The 19,878-nt window shown below is 51.7% G+C and overlaps 10 protein-coding genes across 10 annotated transcripts; 5 read left to right on the forward strand and 5 right to left on the reverse strand.

Moving 5' to 3' along the window:
• Positions 1-90: 90 nt before the first annotated feature.
• On the forward strand, positions 91-1,962 carry N7510_005486 (regulator of G protein signaling domain protein; the record flags this gene model as incomplete). The annotated part of the gene is made up of 2 exons (XM_056977412.1): positions 91-837; positions 1,636-1,962. The coding sequence occupies 2 exons, from the start codon at positions 91-93 to the stop codon at positions 1,960-1,962; spliced, it is 1,074 nt and encodes a 357-aa protein (XP_056833444.1).
• An 824-nt stretch (positions 1,963-2,786) lies between these two features.
• N7510_005487 (slipin family protein) lies at positions 2,787-4,011 on the forward strand (the record flags this gene model as incomplete). Its single annotated transcript, XM_056977413.1, has 4 exons — positions 2,787-2,970; positions 3,051-3,168; positions 3,229-3,721; positions 3,775-4,011. The coding sequence occupies 4 exons, from the start codon at positions 2,787-2,789 to the stop codon at positions 4,009-4,011; spliced, it is 1,032 nt and encodes a 343-aa protein (XP_056833445.1).
• A 1,933-nt stretch (positions 4,012-5,944) lies between these two features.
• On the reverse strand, positions 5,945-7,348 carry N7510_005488 (uncharacterized protein; the record flags this gene model as incomplete). Its single annotated transcript, XM_056977414.1, has 1 exon — positions 5,945-7,348. One exon carries the CDS (start codon positions 7,346-7,348, stop codon positions 5,945-5,947), a length of 1,404 nt encoding a protein of 467 aa, XP_056833446.1.
• A 605-nt stretch (positions 7,349-7,953) lies between these two features.
• N7510_005489 (F1F0 ATP synthase subunit d) lies at positions 7,954-8,689 on the reverse strand (the record flags this gene model as incomplete). The annotated part of the gene is made up of 4 exons (XM_056977415.1): positions 7,954-7,983; positions 8,052-8,138; positions 8,197-8,592; positions 8,681-8,689. The coding sequence occupies 4 exons, from the start codon at positions 8,687-8,689 to the stop codon at positions 7,954-7,956; spliced, it is 522 nt and encodes a 173-aa protein (XP_056833447.1).
• Positions 8,690-9,002: 313 nt separating this feature from the next.
• On the reverse strand, positions 9,003-9,796 carry N7510_005490 (nascent polypeptide-associated complex subunit alpha; the record flags this gene model as incomplete). The annotated part of the gene is made up of 3 exons (XM_056977416.1): positions 9,003-9,333; positions 9,384-9,442; positions 9,566-9,796. 3 exons carry the CDS (start codon positions 9,794-9,796, stop codon positions 9,003-9,005), a joined length of 621 nt encoding a protein of 206 aa, XP_056833448.1.
• Positions 9,797-10,491: 695 nt separating this feature from the next.
• On the reverse strand, positions 10,492-11,145 carry N7510_005491 (60S ribosomal protein eL14; the record flags this gene model as incomplete). The annotated part of the gene is made up of 3 exons (XM_056977417.1): positions 10,492-10,551; positions 10,647-10,910; positions 11,020-11,145. 3 exons carry the CDS (start codon positions 11,143-11,145, stop codon positions 10,492-10,494), a joined length of 450 nt encoding a protein of 149 aa, XP_056833449.1.
• A 1,068-nt stretch (positions 11,146-12,213) lies between these two features.
• N7510_005492 (protein transporter YIF1) lies at positions 12,214-13,389 on the reverse strand (the record flags this gene model as incomplete). Its single annotated transcript, XM_056977418.1, has 3 exons — positions 12,214-12,429; positions 12,485-13,048; positions 13,099-13,389. The coding sequence occupies 3 exons, from the start codon at positions 13,387-13,389 to the stop codon at positions 12,214-12,216; spliced, it is 1,071 nt and encodes a 356-aa protein (XP_056833450.1).
• Positions 13,390-13,650: 261 nt separating this feature from the next.
• N7510_005493 (signal recognition particle receptor subunit alpha) lies at positions 13,651-15,713 on the forward strand (the record flags this gene model as incomplete). Its single annotated transcript, XM_056977419.1, has 3 exons — positions 13,651-13,878; positions 13,942-14,224; positions 14,278-15,713. 3 exons carry the CDS (start codon positions 13,651-13,653, stop codon positions 15,711-15,713), a joined length of 1,947 nt encoding a protein of 648 aa, XP_056833451.1.
• Positions 15,714-16,540: 827 nt separating this feature from the next.
• On the forward strand, positions 16,541-18,124 carry N7510_005494 (MFS transporter; the record flags this gene model as incomplete). The annotated part of the gene is made up of 2 exons (XM_056977420.1): positions 16,541-17,770; positions 17,834-18,124. The coding sequence occupies 2 exons, from the start codon at positions 16,541-16,543 to the stop codon at positions 18,122-18,124; spliced, it is 1,521 nt and encodes a 506-aa protein (XP_056833452.1).
• A 1,175-nt stretch (positions 18,125-19,299) lies between these two features.
• On the forward strand, positions 19,300-19,665 carry N7510_005495 (nucleoside hydrolase; the record flags this gene model as incomplete). The annotated part of the gene is made up of 2 exons (XM_056977421.1): positions 19,300-19,434; positions 19,516-19,665. The coding sequence occupies 2 exons, from the start codon at positions 19,300-19,302 to the stop codon at positions 19,663-19,665; spliced, it is 285 nt and encodes a 94-aa protein (XP_056833453.1).
• Positions 19,666-19,878: the final 213 nt, after the last annotated feature.

Below are 19,878 nucleotides of genomic sequence, written 5' to 3' on the forward strand. Positions count from 1 at the left end.
CTCATTTTCGCCTCCGGAACATTGTCACCATTCAGTTGTTTCAAAGCCGTTGTCATGAGACACACACTGAGATAGCGGGACCTGCGCAAGATGGACACGTCCTCCGTCAATCAGCCATATGTTGGTGTTACTCATAACATGACCTTTGGCGTTGCGCGCAACTCAACCTTAAGGGATCAACAGCCCTCACTTGATGAGGTGTTGAAGAATGAGGCTCCCTATCCTTATACTCTCGAGTCCTTCACAGCCTTTATGTCTCAAGCACACTGTCTTGAAATCCTCGAGTTCATACTGGAGGGCAGGCGATATAAGGACATCTATGAACTTAGCTCGGTAGTTGTGGGAACTCACATATCTCCTGCCCGCCGCAAATCACGAGTATTGCTTGAGCTTTGGCAGCAGCTACTATCAACCTATCTCCTCGCGGGATCGCCACGAGAAATTAACTTGGGAAGCAACCAAAGACATGGCTTGCTAGCGTATCACGATTTGGAGAAACCTCCGGCTCCCGCAATACTTGATGCGATCGAACAGGAAATGCTTGATCTTCTCTCTGCATCGATTTTTCCATCCTTCTTGAATGAGATTGTGTCGACAGAGGGGGCCGCAACACACTCGGGCGCTCCCTATCTGGATAGAACAATGTCTATCAGTTCAACTGTGCTATCACCGTACGACGGCCAGATGAGAACCAATCCAAGGCCTCATGTTGATACTCTCGGCGGCGTGAGGGCCAGAGATAGTTACATATCGTTGAGGGAGCCTGCAACTAACCACAACACCGGCTACAGTTCCCTGCCCCTCGATGATTTTTCGAGGGCCGTGGACAGACACCCAGTACGAAAATCTCAGAAAACTGGCTTGTCAAAAATACGTACAATACTTGGTTTGCGAAGTCGGAAAGAATAAGAATGCATATAATAGATGAAATTTCTTAATTATCTGAGTACTCTGTTAGTGGGACAACTTGTTCGACTAATCTTCATATAAATCTTTCGCTAGGTGTAAGATCTGAATTCATGGGACGTCTTCAAGATGATAGGACCTCAAGATTTCACTAAAAGCAAAAGCCACCTTCCAAATCACCCTCGAACGAAATGGAGTAACTGGTTACAAACTTCATTGCAAGGGAGACAGGAGAGGCGGGACGCATTGGGTTTAGCAAGAATAACCAACGGCTATTGCGGGATATATTCCATTGCAATTCTATTCGGATCCGAGAGAGCCTTATCTTTACCAGAAGTTCGGGTGCTCCCCTATTAAGCACGACCGACCCTAGGATACTGTGGCCCAATACGGACTAGTGCTCGTGCTCCCAAAAGATACAATAAGCTACGGCGTCATTGATATAGATAAATGGTGGCGAATATATGTTCTCTTGCTTAGACGCAGTTTCTTATCGCATGCTTGGATATGACCTTCATACGTGCACGAGATACCCTCTCGAATGGAATCAAGACGCAAGACACCACGCTCGGAAGTAAAACTTGCTTACATCTCGTCTCAAGCAGAATGCTGACAGTATTTCGTTCAGCCACTCTCTGAAAGTGAGAGACGTGATTTCAGCACATACGAAAAGCCTCCGCTCGGATATTTGCTTGGCCACCATTTCAAGGTACTTTTGATATCACTTAGTGCGGCTTTCCAGCTGACAAGGGGAAGGAACGGACGTACTTTGATTCTGGTGATTTTGCTCTCGCCAAGGCTCATCAAGTGACCGACAACGGCCCCATTCAAACAGGCAGAGAACATCCCCGTCGCGAGAGCATTTCGCACCCTTATGCTCCTGTCCCAAGCGGGAGTAACGTGGACAACGATGCCAATGAGGACTTGGATAGGAAGACCGCCAGTCCAGAAAGGAGCCTGCTCCACCAGCAGACAAATATTGAACCTGAAGACTGCACCACGTATGAGGAGGGGCAGAGCAAAACTATCTCGAAATATGACGAGGCGACGTTGTAATGTTACGGAAGTGGAAAAGACGAATCTGACGCCTGACAAAACATGCACCATACGCAACAACCAAAAAACACACCACGACAGCTTCTCTGTTGAGAGATATAATGAATTTCAAAAAGCTCATGGCAAATCTAGATAATGAGGTACAGGCCTTATTTGGATTTTTTCGTTGTTTCGTGATTCTTGAAGTTCGAGAGCATAGCGACATGGCTCACATCCAGTTCGAACAATCAGCTCCACTACAAGACATCGCGAACCCTGATAGAATTCATTTCTCGCTGATCAAAGTTGCAGTACGGAAAAAGAGTTTGGCTCCCTGGTTATGGATTCTATTTCCTTAACCACGTGATGAATACAGAAAAGACAAGACCTCAAACTATAGGGTTAAATCGGTGAAGATTGTACATGGGTTCAAAACTCACCATTATGCGAGAACGAGCAAAGGATGTGTAGAAGGTTTAGATACTGTCCAATTAAAAACTGAGGATCTCCTCACTTTGAAATTTAATTGGCTACCGGACTTGTCTGAATGTCACACGCAACGTCCATACGCAATACGTAATCCGGCCCATGGACGAGATGAAAGCGGCCTCGTAGCTCTGGACCTCCCTTGCTGACTGTTTAAGTAGCCAGACGTCTTTCCTTTAGAAACAACGATTCCCGATCGTCACCTGAAGTAACTCCAGTTGGCTTTCGCCTAAGAGTTTTTCTAACTGAAAAAGGAAAAGAAAACTTCCACCGTTACTATTGTCCGAGCAAATATTACTTCCTATCGAATAATCGGCCTATAACTATGACATAAGACCTACCACGGCGCTTCCTACAACATGTCTATTAACGATGCAACTGGCCATGGCAAGGCACCGGTTCATGAACGAGATGCTCATCCCCATGAGCGACGGCTTGTCAATGTGCAGCCCGCGCGTCTAGATGACCTGCAGCCGAAATATGCTCAAACGATCAAACATGATGGCGAAAACCCAGATGCGCATGGATGGTATTCATCGTACAGTAAGTGCGATGTTTTCAACTTCTACACGTCTTGCCGTCATCGCTCAGATCAATTCTAACTGTTCGAAACTTCTATTTAGTTCACAGCTTGGGACAATGTATCGGTTTCTGTGGAGCCTTTCCATGCTGCATCTGCTGCCCCAACCCATTCAAGCCGGTCAACCAGGGCCAGGTCGGCCTGGTCTCGAAGTTCGGACGGTTCGCGACACCTATCCCCCGACTACATCATTGGAGAGTATTGCTGACTTGAAAGCGCAGCTTTGAACGGTCCGTAGATCCTGGCCTGGTCAAAGTAAACCCACTCAGCGAGCACCTGAGGACGGTGGACGTCAAAATTCAGATAGTCGAAGTGCCTCGTCAGGTCTGTATGACCAAGGATAATGTCACCCTTCATCTCACCTCGGTTATCTACTACGGAGTCGTCTCCCCCCACATAGCCGCCTTCGGCATTGCGGACGTGCGACAGGCGCTCGTCGAACGCACCCAGACCACGCTGCGCCATGTAATTGGAGCCCGCGTCCTACAGGATGTAATCGAGCGCCGGGAGGAGATTGCGCAGTCGACATCGGAGATCATCGAGGAGGTTGCCGCCGGCTGGGGTGTCCAGGTCGAATCCATGCTCATCAAAGACATCATCTTTAGCGATGACCTGCAAGATTCGCTCTCCATGGCTGCGCAGGCTAAGCGGATCGGTGAGAGCAAGGTCATCGCTGCTCGCGCCGAAGTCGAGTCAGCCAAACTGATGCGTCAGGTACTATGGCTCCTACCAATCCTCTGCATAACACGTTACTAACCCGTTTTCAGGCTGCCGATATCCTCTCTTCTGCTCCGGCCATGCAGATTCGATACCTGGAAGCAATGCAATCAATGGCCAAGTCGTCGGCTAGCAAAGTGATCTTTTTACCAGGAGTGAATGGCAACGTGTCGGCGCAGTTGGCCGCCGCGGACAATGCGGGTGAGGGTCCGAGCAGGTACGGCCAGGAGCAGCAAGATGATGGATTCCAGCGTGCGATGAATGCTCAGGTCATCGAGCATATTTAGATGTCCGCCGCCTTTTTTAGTTGGATTACCATCCATCCCTGGAGATATGAAATCTGCCACCTCTCGAAAATGTGACTTACATTCCTGGCTCCGTCCCGTGATTCGACCGCCTGGCGGCTTGTTCACTCGTTATCAGACGCGCTCCTCTGGTTTGACTGTTTCATGCGCCCTAGCAGGGTGCGATCGGACTAATGATGACACTTTACCTTCTTTTGCGTGTTGTTATTGGTGTTGCTGGTTGGTCTATGCCCTCTTCTTTTGTGTCTTAATTGCAGATGTGTTCTTAGTGCTCTTATGGCGTGTTCTCCTCTCCAATACGAATGCAATCTACAACGTGGTTAATGTAAAATCACCGGACAAAATCCTAGGGTATAAGAATGCTCTGCCACCTGCGAAAAATACCTCGTAGTCGCCATTTCACTGTCTCAGCAATGAATGGGCTGGTTGACTGCGGCCATTCTTTAAACACATCTCAAGCCCCTTCCACCTCCTCACCTAGATTGTTTGCGGATAATGCACCGTCCTCAAAAGCAGTCCTCATGAGTTCCACCATGCCGAAATACATTCCTCGCTCAAGCCGGTCGAGCATTATATACAGACAACAATATTCCGCGACGACATGCAAGCTGATTGGCGGAATTCCGGCCGCAACGAGACTAGTCAGGTGATTTTTATGAATATCAAATGACGTCACCACTTTGTGGGGTTGAAGGTACAAGAACATACTGTAGAGCGTCAATAATGGCAATCGGAAAATACTACAAAGGTCTAGAAAGGTAGATCATGTCTCAGAGGCAGTATCCAAATCGTAACGGCGCAGATCAGTGGCTTGGTGAACGGCGTTCCCGTGCAAAATCAAGGAAAGCGTAACCCGAGATGACGGAATGTACAAAAGCCTGATTGCAGAAGCACTCCTTGTCCACTCTCTCTCCCCCTCTCATCCTTGTACCTCGCAGGAACTATTATTATTTCAAATCTACGTCAATTCCAGCCCTACCAAATTCCTGTGGCAAATTACTTGCTTGTGGCTTGTTTGTCCATCATCACCTTTTCGAGACAACAACTTCCAGGCTTGTTACGTACCACCTACACCCACTCGCTGCAGGACCCTGTTTGCCCGAGTGGACCTTTCTCTATCTGTCTCCCATTTAAGAAGAACCTGTTTGCTCTGTCTTGCTTCTCTTTTTCTTCCAACATGCGTCCCTTCAGTGATACATCAACCCACACAACCGCATCATCCAGTTCTGGCTCAAGCCTTTCTTCTAAACCGAAGCCTTAAACCAAACCAACCTCTCATACAAACCCAGAAACATTCAAAATGGGTGCAGTCGTCTCGTGTGTACGTCATATCATCCCTATCTACCTTATCCCGGAACCTTTCTCTCGATCGATCAGTTACTAACATCTCTCTCTCTCCAGATCACAAGCGTCTTCCACGCCATCGGCTCCTGCCTCATGGGCATCGTCAACGCCATCGGCTCCGTCCTGCACGCTATCGTCAGTGGCGTCGTCACCGTTATAGATGCCATCATCTCCTGCCTGACATGCGGATCCTGTGGACGGCGTAGGAGGGGGGGGACTAGGTCAGCGGTATAATGCGCTGCGGGAGATAGCCAGGTGATTCTTGGCTACGAGTTATGATTTATGGAACGGATAGATGGGATAAGCTGGGGTACTCTTCTTGTTATTTGGTTTGCTTTGCCGGTGATGGACACAATACCTACAACTACATACTACATACCCGTCCTGACGCGGATCAGCGGAGCAACAATTCATATCAGTTTTTAATTTCTTCTGAAGAATTATATCATACGCTAGGCAACTATATACAGAAGTAGAGCTTGAAGCAGTGTACAATCATGCAAGGTACAGTGCGATATAAACAATCGCAACCCGCAAAAATCCCTTACTTATACTCATCCACTTCCCCAAATCAACTCGCCTCTACCTCAGCGAACCGAAGCAAATCGTGCCTCGCCTCCACGGGAATATCATCCCACCGCTCATCCAGAATAGCCAGCGCAAACGGATCCCCAGCGCCAGTGCTACAACGCTTGACAAGCGCACAAAGCTCCTCGCTCAACGGCCACCGCGCCGGAACGCGACAATTCGCCGACCGGAACGACATACTCAGCAGCCGCCGAAAGGGCTCAATCTGTCGCTTGCGGATGAGCCAGTGCGTGATATCCGCGGAGCGCTCCGCGTCTACCTGGTCTTCGTCCAGGTAGAAGTCCGTCGAGAGGAGCTGCAGGAACTCGAACTGGGGCTCTGACCACGGCGCGCGGAGCAGTTTATCGGGGATTCGGCCTGGGCCGATTACGAAGGAGCAGGGGAGGCGAAAGAGGTCGGTTTCGTAGTATACTTCGTGGGGTTTGCGGATTTGCACGGCGCCGAAGTGGAACCAGATTGCGAGTTTGCGGTCTGCGTTGCGAGATGACGAAGTAGTGTTGGTGGCATTCTCATTCGAGCCCAGGTGTGCCGGGATGATCAGGTCCCCTTTGCCGCGTCGACCGCCGCCAGTTGCATGATCAGCCTCGGTCAGGTCTGTGAAATGCGAGTCCAAGTTCGAGAGCAGGGCCCGGTCATCCGGATGGAAAACCAGATCCGTGCATTTCTGCTGGATAACATGAGCCACGTAGTCCCGTTGACACTTCCGAATAAAAGACAGCGTGCACCATCGACAAGCCAGCAGACCAGTCTGCAGCTCCCGGCGCTGCTCCCACGCCAGGCCCCAGAAATCGAGCGGGTAGGGCAGAAATTCCGGGGTGAAGAATCCCACCGCCGAGCCCGGGTTGGCGCTGCTAAAGGCTAGTCGGATGAGCCATGTGTAGAGGAGGTTGCTTGAGAGCGCGCGGCTGAGGGACGGCGATGCGCGGGGAAGGTTGAGTTCTAGGCTGTGTAGGAAGATCAACTGCAGGATTTCCACGGGGAGGGACTCGAGGCGGGAGAAGCTGGGCGGGTTGGTGGTGGTGAGTTTTGTGTCCGATTGGCCCATTTGCAGGTGCAACGGAGGTGGAGGAGGTAGTTTGTGGTGTTCTGCAGATGGTGGTGGTATGGTATGGTTGAGCGGAGTAGTCAACATAAACAAACCGGCAGCAAACGCTCCTAGTACGACTCGCGGCCACAGAGGGAGAACTGAGGGGTGGACATATCGGGTTGACTTTTCGTGTTCGAGTTTGGTTCGTACACGGCTCGAGGCGAGACGATAGTGGAGAGCTCGAAAGCCATCGATCGCGACGAGAGGAGGGCGGAGGGGCCCGAGAGTGGATAAATCGAGAAATGGCGTAGGGGTATTGGCGGGCGCATCTCGATCCACGAATGGTGTAGATATGTGCATGATCGACTGCTGGACTAGGAATGGATGTGCATTGCTGTCAGTGCTATTGGGATTTATTATTGGTTCTTGGTGGTAGAGGTGGTAGTGGTGGTTAATAAGGTACTGGGTGGTTATGTGTAGCAGAGTAAACATACGATATAAGAAGTGTATAGTTGATATCTGTTCAAACAAAAGGGACCCAATGATAAAAATGCTCTTCGATTAACCGTACTTTGAACGCCAGAATCAACCTGTCATTTTTTGCCGGATGTATATACAGTGTGTTTAACCTGGGGATATGAGATATATATCTGAGCCAAGTACATTCCCAACAAACCCTCTATCAACTCCAACCACTCTCTATAGGTCTCTTACGAATAAATAAGCGGTTTCAGGATCTGCACCATACTTCAGAGCTACGACAAGGAAGAAAACACAGTCTAGACAAAGGAAAATGCAGATCTGATTGTACTTTCTATACATATCCCGACCGCTCCAACACATCCTCGGCGGGAGATAATCTAACCACACGCCGGCGGAATGACCATTTCCTTTCCTTACAGAGTGGTGTGACGACACCGGTGGGAGATAAGACGAGGAAAAACCGGGCACGAAGGAGACCGCGATTAGACGGCGGACAGATCGCCGAAGCGCTCCTACCGAGAGAGTCGTATTAGCAATTGTAATCCATTGAAAAGTTTGTGAGAAAATGGAAAGAAAATACCTTGTAACCCGGGGGCATCCACTTGCCCTTGGAGACGAGCGAAGCGGTCTTCTCGTCGATCTCGGGCTGGGCGGAAGCGACCTCGTCCTAAACAACTGGGTCAGCACACAATCCGAATCATGCCATTGCTACAGCCAAAACATACCACAGTGAGATCCTCAAACGGACGAGCCGTCTCAATATTCTCCAGCGTCTTCTGGAGGTTCTGCAGCTCGGCCTCGACCTTGCCCTTAGTCTGCTCAGCGTTCTGCACAGCCTGGGCCTCAAAGGCATCGATAGCCTTCAGCTGGCGGGCAACATCGTAGGTGGCGGGCTTGAAGTTCTTGAAGTGGTTCTCGATCTCGTCGATGACGGCCTGGTTCTTGAGCACACTGCGGTAGTGCGCGAAGTCGACAGTCTGCGGCTGCTCGGACAGCACCTGCACCTTGCGGCGGGCATCGTCGTTGCGCTTCTTGAACGCCTGCAACGATGTGGCGGTCTGGCCGCGGAGGCCGAGCGAGGTCGACACCTTGGCCCAATCGATCTTGAGAGCGGCGCTGCGCTGTTGACGGGTTAAAGGGGTTAGCGGGGGTGGCTCAATCGGTAATACCGGGATGGACGAGGTGGCGGAGAGTGCGAGGAAGACGTACAGCTGCCATTGTGACGAGTGGGATGATAATGGGGGTGGGTGAGAGGAGAGGGGGTGGTCGAATGCAGGAATGGCAGGTTTAGGGTCAACTCGGAAAGGTTTGGTGGTCACGTGGGATCACGGGAACACTACGGAGAGAGGGCGATAGGATAGACGACAAACGATAACTAGAATCAAGGAAGACTAGATTAAAGGCAAATTACACTGAGCGCTTAATTGTAACGGGATTTTTGGAGCTAAGGCTAAGTGATTGTGTACACTATGGGCAGGCCCTGGAAACAACTATCCATCGCAACACCCATGCCGCTCACACATGATTATCCTCATATGCTGAGCGCCATGATTGAGTTCACAATATCATTGTCGTTCTCCCGCAGCGCCTTAACGGCCTTCTTGCGGGTCACGTTCGCCTGCGCCATGACCAGCTCAATGTCCTTGGCCTCGAGGCCGCTCTCGTCAGCCTCCTCGCCATCATCCTCCTCCTCTTCCTCCTTCTTGGCCTCACCAAGAATGGGCTCCTTGCCCTTGCCCTCAGCGTGCTCGTGGTCGTGACCAGCGTGGTCACCACCGGCGGCCTCGGCGGCAGCCAGCTGCTGAGCGGCGGAGGCCTGGGCCTGAGCGTTCAGGTCCTCGATCTTGGCCTCACCGAAGATGCTGCCGAATGGTTAGGAAAAGAGTTATCTGCGGAGCAAAGAGAAACATACATCCAGGTGTTGCTGGAGGGCGAGCGGTAGACATCGGGGTTGTTGATGACGAAGAGGATCTAAAACCAGTAGAATGAATCAGCGTCTGCCCTGTCATACAGCAATCCTTCCACACATCCGTCCGCTGCCAGCCAACATTCATTGAAACAGCAGCGATTGGGTTCGGTTTGACAAGCACATACGTTCTTGGGACGGCGGAGAGTGACACGGGTGATGCCGGGGACGTGCTTCAGGCCCAGCTTGCCAATGGCCTTGCGGGCCTTCTTCTCGTTGCGCGAGTGGATGGTGACAGCAGCGCCGCCGGGGATGGTGGGCTCGTCGCCAGCCTCGGACTCGGAGGAGCTGCCAGCGTCCTCGACGCCGGTCCGGGGGACCTCGTCATCGGGAAGCTCTTCAACGCGGGGGTCAGCCATTTTTGTGGATTGGGCGAGCCTAGCAGAAGATAACGAGCAATTAGTTCTGTTTTCGGAGTGGTTGGTTTGTTGGAGGAGGAATGAATCGATCGGGTGGGCGGGTTGATGTGTAGTGTGGGATGATGTCCGAGGTTTCTCTCTCTCAGCCACCACGAATCGCACAAGACCGGGGGCAAAAACCAGAGAAATCGAGGTGTACAGAACGAACACACGACCAGAGGAAACGGGCCAACGCACCTGGAACGCAGAGATCAAGCTGTGGTGGATGCGGGGGGATTTTGTCAGTCGAGAAGTTGAAGGTCGCTGAGCTGTGCGCAACTCCTTCCGCCGAAAATCGTTAGCGAGCCCCCCCGGATCCCACAGTGCAGTCGGTGGCACTCGGAGTATACTGGACTATACACTCGCTCGTTTAGAATATAATAAAAAATAAAAATAAAATAGAGACCGACAATCACATCTAGTGAATTACTTGGGATGATTTACGAAAACCTCCATTTACTCGCTTTACGAAGATGGCTGGAGAGATTGGAACAGTGCATGACACAACCCCTGCCGGGATATCAAGGATTTTGGATCATTTTGGCTGCGGATAATGCATACAGCAATTTGGCTGGGGAAGACCAGCTATGGAAACCCCGTCCCAGGACACCTCCCCTCCCTCACTTCCTCTTGCACCGACGCCTCATGGTAATCATCTATGACTTGGCCGCAGCAGCGCGGACCTTGGCGTAGGACTTCTGCACCTCGTAGCGGGCCTAACAGTGGTCAGTAAGATTGAATTGAATGGACGGAGTCAAGAAACCATTCAATCCGTGCATCATGAATGGTTCCACTGGCGGTGACAACGTACCTGCTTGCGCAGACGCAGGACCTTGAAGCGCTCAAAGTCAGTCAGGTTCTTCCGTCGGTCGGCACGGTCGGTCTTCTGGGCAAAGCTGCTCTTGGCCCACTTGTTGTCGATCTCGTTCTTCGCCCACAGCTTCTTGACGGGGCCGGTACCGGCAGCACGGGGCAGTTGGGGGATGGTGAAGGGGGTGAGGGTGGCGTGGGCAAGAGGGAGAACGTGACGGGGCACGATCTTCTTCTCCTCGCCAGAGGGGCCGTCGACCAGGACCTGTGATCGTTGTCAATATATGATTCCATCATCCCCGAAAATCGTCGGTCGGTCGGTCGCAAAGTGTTCAAAATGCCTTCCCGACCTCCCGACTGAATGTTTCACGTACACGGCGGTGGTCCACGATCTCGACGATGGCAGCGAGCTTGCCGGCGAAGGGGCCGCGGCGGATCAGCACCAGACGGCCGACCTCGACCTGCTTCCACTCGGCGATTTTGACATCGATATCGGCCATGGCGAAATTCTAGAAGGCAACCAATAATTCAGCGCGTGGATATGAAATGGGAGTTATTCAGAACTCACGGTCGACAACGGGTTTGGTGGTGGTGGGATGTCGGAAAGGATTGTCGTGAAAGAGTGAGAGTCACGAAGAATTTCGGGTGCCACACAAGCACTCGCTTAGCGGGCCACTGGCAGTGGTTAGGGCTGGTATTATGTCAGCACGGAGGATCCTTTGTTCCGAGCCGGGCGGATGCTTTTCTTCGCGCTTTTTTTCTTCCCGTGGTCTTCCCATCTCTGTTATTCTTTTACCTCACAAGGAACTCACTCTCCTGCTCGATCGAGGACACAGCTGATGGTAAGCCATTCCCGCATCCTCCACCCTATCTCCTATTCTTTACATGATGTTGTAATTTGCGATTGACCCGGCGTCTGTGAAGCTCACGCCTGAGTTTTCGATACAGCGCTGTCGGATGATATTAATTTCTTCACTTTCTGATACTCTTGTTCTTCTGCCACGGTGTTCTCATTTCATCTGGTTGGATAGCCATACTGACTGGATAAAGACTTTTAGACATGATCCGAGACCTCGACTTCCATCTTTCACTAACCGGTACGTGCGTGTTTTTTGCTTCTAGCACTGCCAACCCCCGTCCGATGATTATAACCTTATCACGCCTAGATAGTAATTGATGCTTCTGGCAATGATATTACCTTTATCACCAAGATCTCTGAGGACTTCTTCATGGCATCGTGCTTTGCATTTCGTTGGTTGTGCTCTGTTTCTAACCTTCGATAGGACGCAGTTTTCCCGTCAGCCCGACAAGCATATAAAATAAAATACATATGTTGATCTTGAAGATGGATTTTTCTCTACAGTAGACCGAGTAGCCTATGTAGCTTGTACCGGTAGAAGAATGAACTTAGTGGCAGTTGAAAAATCGTGCTATTATCGTTACCCTGAAGGTTGGGCCAGTATACTGATGAGCTTGTTTGTGCCTGATGCTATCCATACATGTTGCAGCGCCTTCCCCCAGCCCCGTCTATAACTATCCGCCATGCGCCCAATGACGTGAATCTTCTGCTATGACGAACCCGCGCTGCTGGCCGCCGCCGAAACCAGAGCCGACGGGCCCTCGCGGCTGAGAACCCACATGAAGATGAACTGGATGACATACGCGTAGATGAACAAAAACTGAGTGCGTCGGTTGCGCTGGGAGCGAGCCACGGTGTGCATCGAGCCTGTCCGCATCGTGGCGTCGGTCGAGTCGGGAAGCAAGACATATTTCAACGACCGGAGCTTTTTTGATATCAGCATGAGTGCAGAGATGATCAAGATGGTGCATGTGACTTACTAGGAAGAACGCATTTGCGAGAAACGTGTACGCAAAGACCGTCCAGCCAACCCAACCACCGGTTCCCTGCCCCGGCGTTAAGATCTCCGAGGCAACGAGAGTGGCGATGATGCCAACGAACTTGTATCCCGAGTAGGCCACCAGATCCAGCAGCTGCGAGTCCTGGTTGATGCTGAGGATGTACGTGGCCAGCTTCAGGCACAAGATCTCGAAGATGATCACTGCGATGGCCGTGGTGGTGATCGAGCCCAATAATTCGGGGTGGAAATTGCCTCTGAATCCGGCGAGCAACACTGACAACAGGATGTAGGTCACTAACGCCATGACGGGGATGTACATGTCGGGCGAGTTGAGATCATCTCGTGGGGGTAGGAACATAGACGAATACTGTTGCTGGGCGATCTGGCCGTTGGGACTGCCAGCACTGCTGTTCAGGCGGGCTTGCTGGCGGGACCAGGGCTTGTGTCGCCAGGGGAAGAGGACGAGGGCCAATTTGTTGAGGACATAGGAGTTGGAGACGTTGAAGTAGTGTTTAAGGGCGGGGATCGAAACGTAGCGATTCAACTGTTTCTGCCAGTTAGAAATGGGAGCAATGAATTAGGAGATGTTCATACGTTTTGCTCCATGTACTCCTGTCCCGCCATCATGGCGCTCTTGCCAACTTGGAATCCCATTTGAGCTGTCGGGTCGTTGATGATCCCGCCTAGCCCGGGCCCATATGTACCACTGCCACCTTGTCCTGGCGATGGTTGATAAGGATTGCCTCCATAGCCAGCACTTGGAGGCTGCTGGGGAGCTGGGGGCGGCGGCGAGCGCATCATAGGCACGGTCGAGACATGTTGCGGGACAGGGTGGTGCAGGGGCGGCGAGTGCGCGGGCGGGGGAGCAAAGGAGCCCCGATACATGATGCACCAGACCGAGGAGAGGGAGTGAAAATGATCAGGAGGAAAGTGGTATATGAGTTGTAGCGTGGTTGAAAGGGAAGCGGGAGAGGAAGGAGGGAAGTAAGTGTTTATACGTGGCTAGAGATCCGCTCAGCTCCCGAACTTCGCTTTTTTGCCCGTCACCTCCGCCACCGCTAACTATTACGACCGACTTCCTTCTCCCTCCCTCTAGGCCTTCCGCTCCAGTGTTTCCCTCTTGCCAATACCACACAATTTCTGACGATGCTGGAAGCTTTCGAGATTCTAACCACCTCCGGTGTGGTGCTATGGTCCAAGTCCTACGCACCGGTGGGGGCGCATGTCATCAACAGCTTGATCAACGACGTCTTTATCGAGGAAAAGGTGGTGCCCCAAGCTGCGACGACAGCCCCCGGTGTGTCGCCAGTGTTCAAGAAGGAGAAGTACACCCTGAAATGGAAGAGAGTCAAGGAGTTCAACCTGATCTTCGTGGTATGTCTGGTCTTGTCGCATGCCACCGGAGTCACGCAGATGAGCTCACTGTGTTCGCATTAGGCTGTCTACCAATCACTGCTTCACCTCGGCTGGATCGATAAGCTGCTGGAAAATATCTCGACGATTTTCATCGACCTCTACAAGGACCAGCTGAAGGCCACCCGGGCGCGCATCACCGTTTATCGGTTCGATCCTTACTTCGAGCAGCAGGTGCGCGAGCTGGAGGACAATACTGGAGCAGTCGCCGAGACCCTAGTCGCTGAGAGCACGGAGAAGAAGGACCCGCTTGTCTCGTCAGACAATGGTGGCCCGCCGCCGCCACCGGTCCCTGGCCTCATGAAAGGTATGGAGGAATGCTTGAGTTTGCGATGCACGACAAAGCTGACAGTACCAAAGCGCAGCATCATGCTGCGCTGGCTGGGGCAACCTCCGATGAGGGTACGCCACCGGCAACTCCGGATATTTCTAGATCTTCAACTCCCGCCAGCCATATTCTCACCGCAAAGGCTGGCCCCGGCGGCCGCGTTTCCCGCCGTGCGCGGAAAGCCGCCAATACCAGTGCTACGTCTTCTGGAGACGAGCATTCCCGGAATCGCAAACCGGCACCGGCAACCAAAAAGAAGATGCGCCGCTGGGATGCTGATGGATTTGCCGATGAGGATGATGGCGAAATTTTGGATTACTCTGCTCCCGCAGATGATCTGGGGACTGCTGCGCCATCTGTGGAGGCGGTCTCTCAAGATGATTGGGGCCGCCGAACTGGGAAGGGCCAATTCGTTCTGAAGGACTTGGGCGACGAAGTCCATTCTATTCTGGACCAAGCCGATGCCGGTAAGACCAAGACCGGCGCATCGACCGGAGTCGTTGGCTCCGGGTTCAAGGCCATGGGCGGTTTCTTCCGGAACATTGTGGGTGGAAAAGTTTTGACCGCGGCCGATCTTGACAAGCCGTTGAAAGCGATGGAGGATCATCTGCTGAAGAAAAATGTCGCCCGCGAGGCTGCCGTCCGTCTGTGCGCAGGTGTTGAACGTGAGCTGGTGGGAAAGAAAACCGGCAACTTTCAGAGTGTGGATGCTGCTCTACACGAAGCGATGGAGGCATCCTTGCGGAAGATTCTGACGCCAACCTCTTCACTTGATCTGCTGCGCGAGATCAATGCCGTGACGGCCCCAACCACCAAGGAGCGTGCGCCTCGGCCCTACGTGATGTCGATTGTCGGGGTCAATGGTGTTGGCAAGTCCACCAACCTAAGCAAGATCTGCTTCTTCCTACTCCAGAACAACTACCGGGTGCTCATTGCCGCCTGCGATACTTTCCGATCCGGTGCGGTGGAGCAGCTCCGTGTACATGCCCGGAACCTGAAAGAGCTCAGCGAGCGCGAGACCGCTGGCCATGTCGAGCTGTACGAGAAGGGCTACGGGAAGGATGCCGCCAATGTGGCCAAGGACGCCGTGGAATACGCCGCTGCCCAAAAGTTCGACGTCGTCCTGATCGACACGGCTGGCCGCCGCCACAACGACCAGCGACTCATGTCGTCGCTGGAGAAGTTTGCCAAGTTCGCCAATCCGGATAAGATCTTCATGGTTGGCGAGGCCCTGGTCGGCACCGACAGCGTCATGCAGGCGCGTAACTTCAATGCGGCATTTGGCACTGGCCGCAATTTAGACGGGTTTATTATCAGTAAATGTGACACCGTTGGGGACATGGTGGGCACGCTGGTGAGTATGGTGCACGCGACGGGCATTCCCATTGTGTTTTTGGGCGTTGGACAGCATTACGGGGATCTTCGAGGGCTGAGTGTGCCCTGGGCAGTCGATCTGCTGATGAAGTGATCCAAGAGATTGATTCATCTTGACCCTTTGCTTTTACTACACCAGTATATACTTCCAGCAATTCAAGTAAATTGTTAATTAATCATATTCCATTGTCAGTATCTGGAGTTACTGACACTCCTTCCTCAGTTGAGCAAAAACTAATATCTATAGCAAAAAAAGACTCTCCCTCGGGGAATCGAACCCCGGTCTCCCGCGCTTATCGGTATTAATGACAAGCGGAAATCATGACCACTAGACCAAGGAAGATAATTGACTGAGTTACTGCTCGGCCACTTGGTGTGCTAGACGGAGAATTTCCTCATTCTCTGCGTGAAGTCCTTACACATCCAGTCAACAATGCATCCGTCGTCTCGTCTGGCCCAATAAATGACTCAGCATCTCCAAATCGCTTACATCATATTATTATTGGAGACCAGTTCCCTGCTTGCTTAGTCTGCCTACTTCCGCCCTCAGCATTGTGTTTAACAGCCACGGTCTCCTGTTATTCTGCCAGATCCCATTTGTTTCTGGTTATTCCACCAACGGCCTCAGTACAGCCCCGGCGCCGGCTGATTGCGCGCCTCAATCCCACCCTCCTGCAAGCGTATTGGTTGACATTCGAATCGCAAGAGCAACAACACCAGCCGCGACGATGCCCCCGTCGGAGCGCACCTCGCTCCCTCGCCGCTCCTCTACGCAGCACTACCAAACATTTGGCACGCCGCCACCCAAGCATCCCGGAAGACCGAGTTCAGGCCGGTCTGAGTCCTCTGCGGGGGGTCACACGATCACAATGGCAGCAGTGTCGACCAGGCCGGCGCTCAGTCCCCCTCCCTAAGAAACAAATGGCGGTACTGGCTATGATCGCCTTGGCGGAGCAGACAGCCTTGAATTCGATCAGTCCCTACCTCCCGGACATGGCGTCACAGTTTCCCGAGGTCGAGTCCCGCAATGTGGGAGTCTACGTTGGCACGATTGCATCGGCTTTTGCGTTGGCGCAGTTTGGCACCAATTACTTCTGGGGCTGGTTGTCGGACCGCGTGGGGAGGAAACCCGTTATTCTGCTGGGAACGCTTTTGACGGCGCTGTGCTTCGTTGCGTTCGGATTCTGCAAGACGCTTGGTCAGGCAATTGCTGTGCAAGCCTTAATGGGTGCGGTCAATGGTAATCAGGGTTTGGTGTCGACTTGCTTGGGCGAGATCACAGACCGAAGCAACCAGTCCCAGGCTTTCACATATCTCCCCGTGCTCTATGGGATTGGCGGCATATCGGGACCTCTTCTTGGAGGACTGTTGGTTTTCGAACGCAACCCGTTCACCGGCGCGAAAAGCACCTATCCGTACCTTGCGCCGAATCTTATGTCTGCTGCGATCCTCCTGGTCGACTTTGTGTTGACATCCCTGTTCTTGGAAGAGAGCCTCGAAGATGCAGACGACAGTCTCCCGAAAATTGGAAAAAAGGTTCGCAGTCTATTCTCCTGGCTGTGGCAATTCACCGGCTTCGCTCGCCATCCCACCTACTTGCGGGTTTCGCAGCAGGCCTCCTGTCCACCAGGAGGCCGTGATGGCGCAGTTGAAGCCGATGACCATGACAGTGACCTTGACTCCGCCTCGGAGGTAGATGATGAAGAAGACCACCCCGCCGAGGAGCTCACCTGGGACGAGATCTACAACCGAGACACCATCCTCCTGCTTTTGACCTATCTGATCTTCGCCCTCTGCAACGTCTCGTTCAACTCCTTGTTCCCGATCTTCGCACAAGCGAGACCCCCTGTTGGGAGAGCCCTCACCCCCTCCGAGATCGGCCTGTCACAAGGCTTCGCCGGCGCGGTGACAATCATCTTCCAAATCTGTATTTTTAACCGCCTGCGCGACAAGATGGGCAACCGGTGGTCTTATCGTGCTGGTCTTTTCGGCTTTGTGATCTCGTTCCTTCTCATGCCCTTTGTCGGGTATAAAAGCGCAGAGACCAAGAAGTTAACGGGCAAGTCTGCTCTCATGGCCATCGAGCTATGTTCCGTGCTACTGGTTAAAACCGTTGCCTCGGTGGGCGGTCTGACTAGTGCACTGCTACTGGTGAGTTCTTGTCTTTTTACGTCCATCTAATCACGCTATGGAGTACTAATTTGCGGAATGCAGGTCACAAACTCAGCACCCAACCATGCCGTCCTAGGCGCGTTGAACGGTCTCGCGCAGACCCTTTCCGCTGCAGGCCGCACCGTTGGCCCATTTTTGTCAGGCGGCTTGTTCTCCCTCACATCTAAAATTCAACCCAAGGGTGAAGCCCTAGCCTTTGGCGTATTCGGAGCTGTCTCGTTCATCGGTTTCATCATGAGCTTCGGTATCCGTGGCCGGTCTCTCGAGGCCGATGGCTGGGAGAGCGATGATGCAAACTATAAGTCCGATGATGATGAGCCGAACGGTGTTTGATGTGGCTTGCAAAAAGAGGAGAGGGGAAATAAATAGTGTGATGATGTGATGATTCATGTCCGATTTTCTTTTTCTTTTTTTTTTATTTGTTCCTCATTGCATTGCACTGGTTTTGGTTTTGAGGAAATCGCTGAACTTGCATTCCTTGCTGAGCATGAACATGATGGGTGGATTGTGTATTCATATTTTGAGCACATTGAATGGTTATTAGACTCTGCACTATAACATCCTTATCTCATCTCTACTAGGCTCTCACTTGGTTAAAAAAGGCGGCTGCGACGAACTATGCGCAGGCAATGTCCTCGTTGACGACTCACTTTAAGTTACTAGTGTTACTGACTGGGAACACACCCATTCCGTACAAACCTTTACTGACGTAGACTATAATACACTTTCCCCTGTGTAGCTCGGGTCGTATTAAGTTGGCATTCTATAACCTAAATTTACACCTTTATGTGGTAAACTAAGCATATAGGAAGAATTGTTAATGTTACCGCATAAAACTGGGTTGAAGGTGGTTGTTGTTATATGTGCACCCTATTGCACTAACTATAAATTTTCGATACTATTAACTCTGTATTAATGTCCCTCAACCACAAGATTGGACCGGTAGTTTAGGGGTAGAACGGTGGATTGCAGTTCCTTCTCTGAGAGGAGAGGATTTGCGCAAACATCCGAAGGTCGCGTGTTCAAATCACGCTCGGTCCTTTTCTTTTTTTTCCCCGTGTTCTTTTACACCAATGGTTGTAAAAATAAATTATTCTATAATGCACAAAAATAAATAATCTACACCGATCGATCAGGATGAATGCCCGGTTTCATCGGGCGTGAAACAAATTCAATGCGACTTGAGCCGTACACTGTTTTCTTGACGAAGCAGACTGCCCAACGAGAACACACAGAGCTATGGTCAAGCCCCACTGCACGACGTAAGGTTATTTGACTTACTGCTGGCTCTTTTATTATATGTATCCTCAGTTTTATGTATGGATAAGGCTAAAAAGCAGCTCTGCCCTTCACGATGCTACCACATCCGCCGCACCAGGAAATTCTGCAGTGCTTCAATCTCACGAATCACAAACTGTTACTGTTATCGCTATTGGACCTCATAGTAACATCGCGAAGGCTGCAATTACCGACCCCGTTATATTTTCGCGAGTGAAAAGGTCGTCATTATGGGCGGTGCTATCGATGTAGTAATCAATGCTAACCCGTTTGCCGAGTTCAACCTATTTGCGGATCCCGAGGCAGCCGCGATTATATATGTGCTCACCGACCCTCAGTCCAGCACAACCTTTCCAACTACCCCGGTAGGATTGGATTTCTCAACTTAATGTCAAGAGGGAAATTCGATCAAGGTAATCTCACTTCCATTAGATATTACTCGACAGCACCACTTCCGCGAAGAGGAATGGGAGAAGAGGCCTGCCAGGGCGCTGAACTTGCGGATTGGGTGCGCAAAGTCTGCACAAGTAGCTTTCGTCCTTTGCGGGAAACTCGACAGTGGAAACGGTGCTATCAAAGGCATTGGTTCTCCGTGACGCACTTTGTTTGTGATATGTTTTGAATGCAGATGAGACGGACTCAGATCACAGCTCGTTTAAGAGAGTGGCCATGGATGTGCGGATAGAAACTAAGGGAAATGGACGATGGGAATGTGCTGCGTCGACCGGCGTCTAAAGACAACCGTCCCTGTCTGCACAGAAGTGGTCTCGTCTATTGATCCTGGATTGTAGATGAACAGTTCATTGGGA

Source organism: Penicillium lagena, assembly GCF_028827675.1.
Source record: "Penicillium lagena strain IBT 129212 chromosome Unknown utg000003l_segment0_segment0, whole genome shotgun sequence".
Lineage (NCBI taxonomy): Eukaryota > Fungi > Ascomycota > Eurotiomycetes > Eurotiales > Aspergillaceae > Penicillium > Penicillium lagena.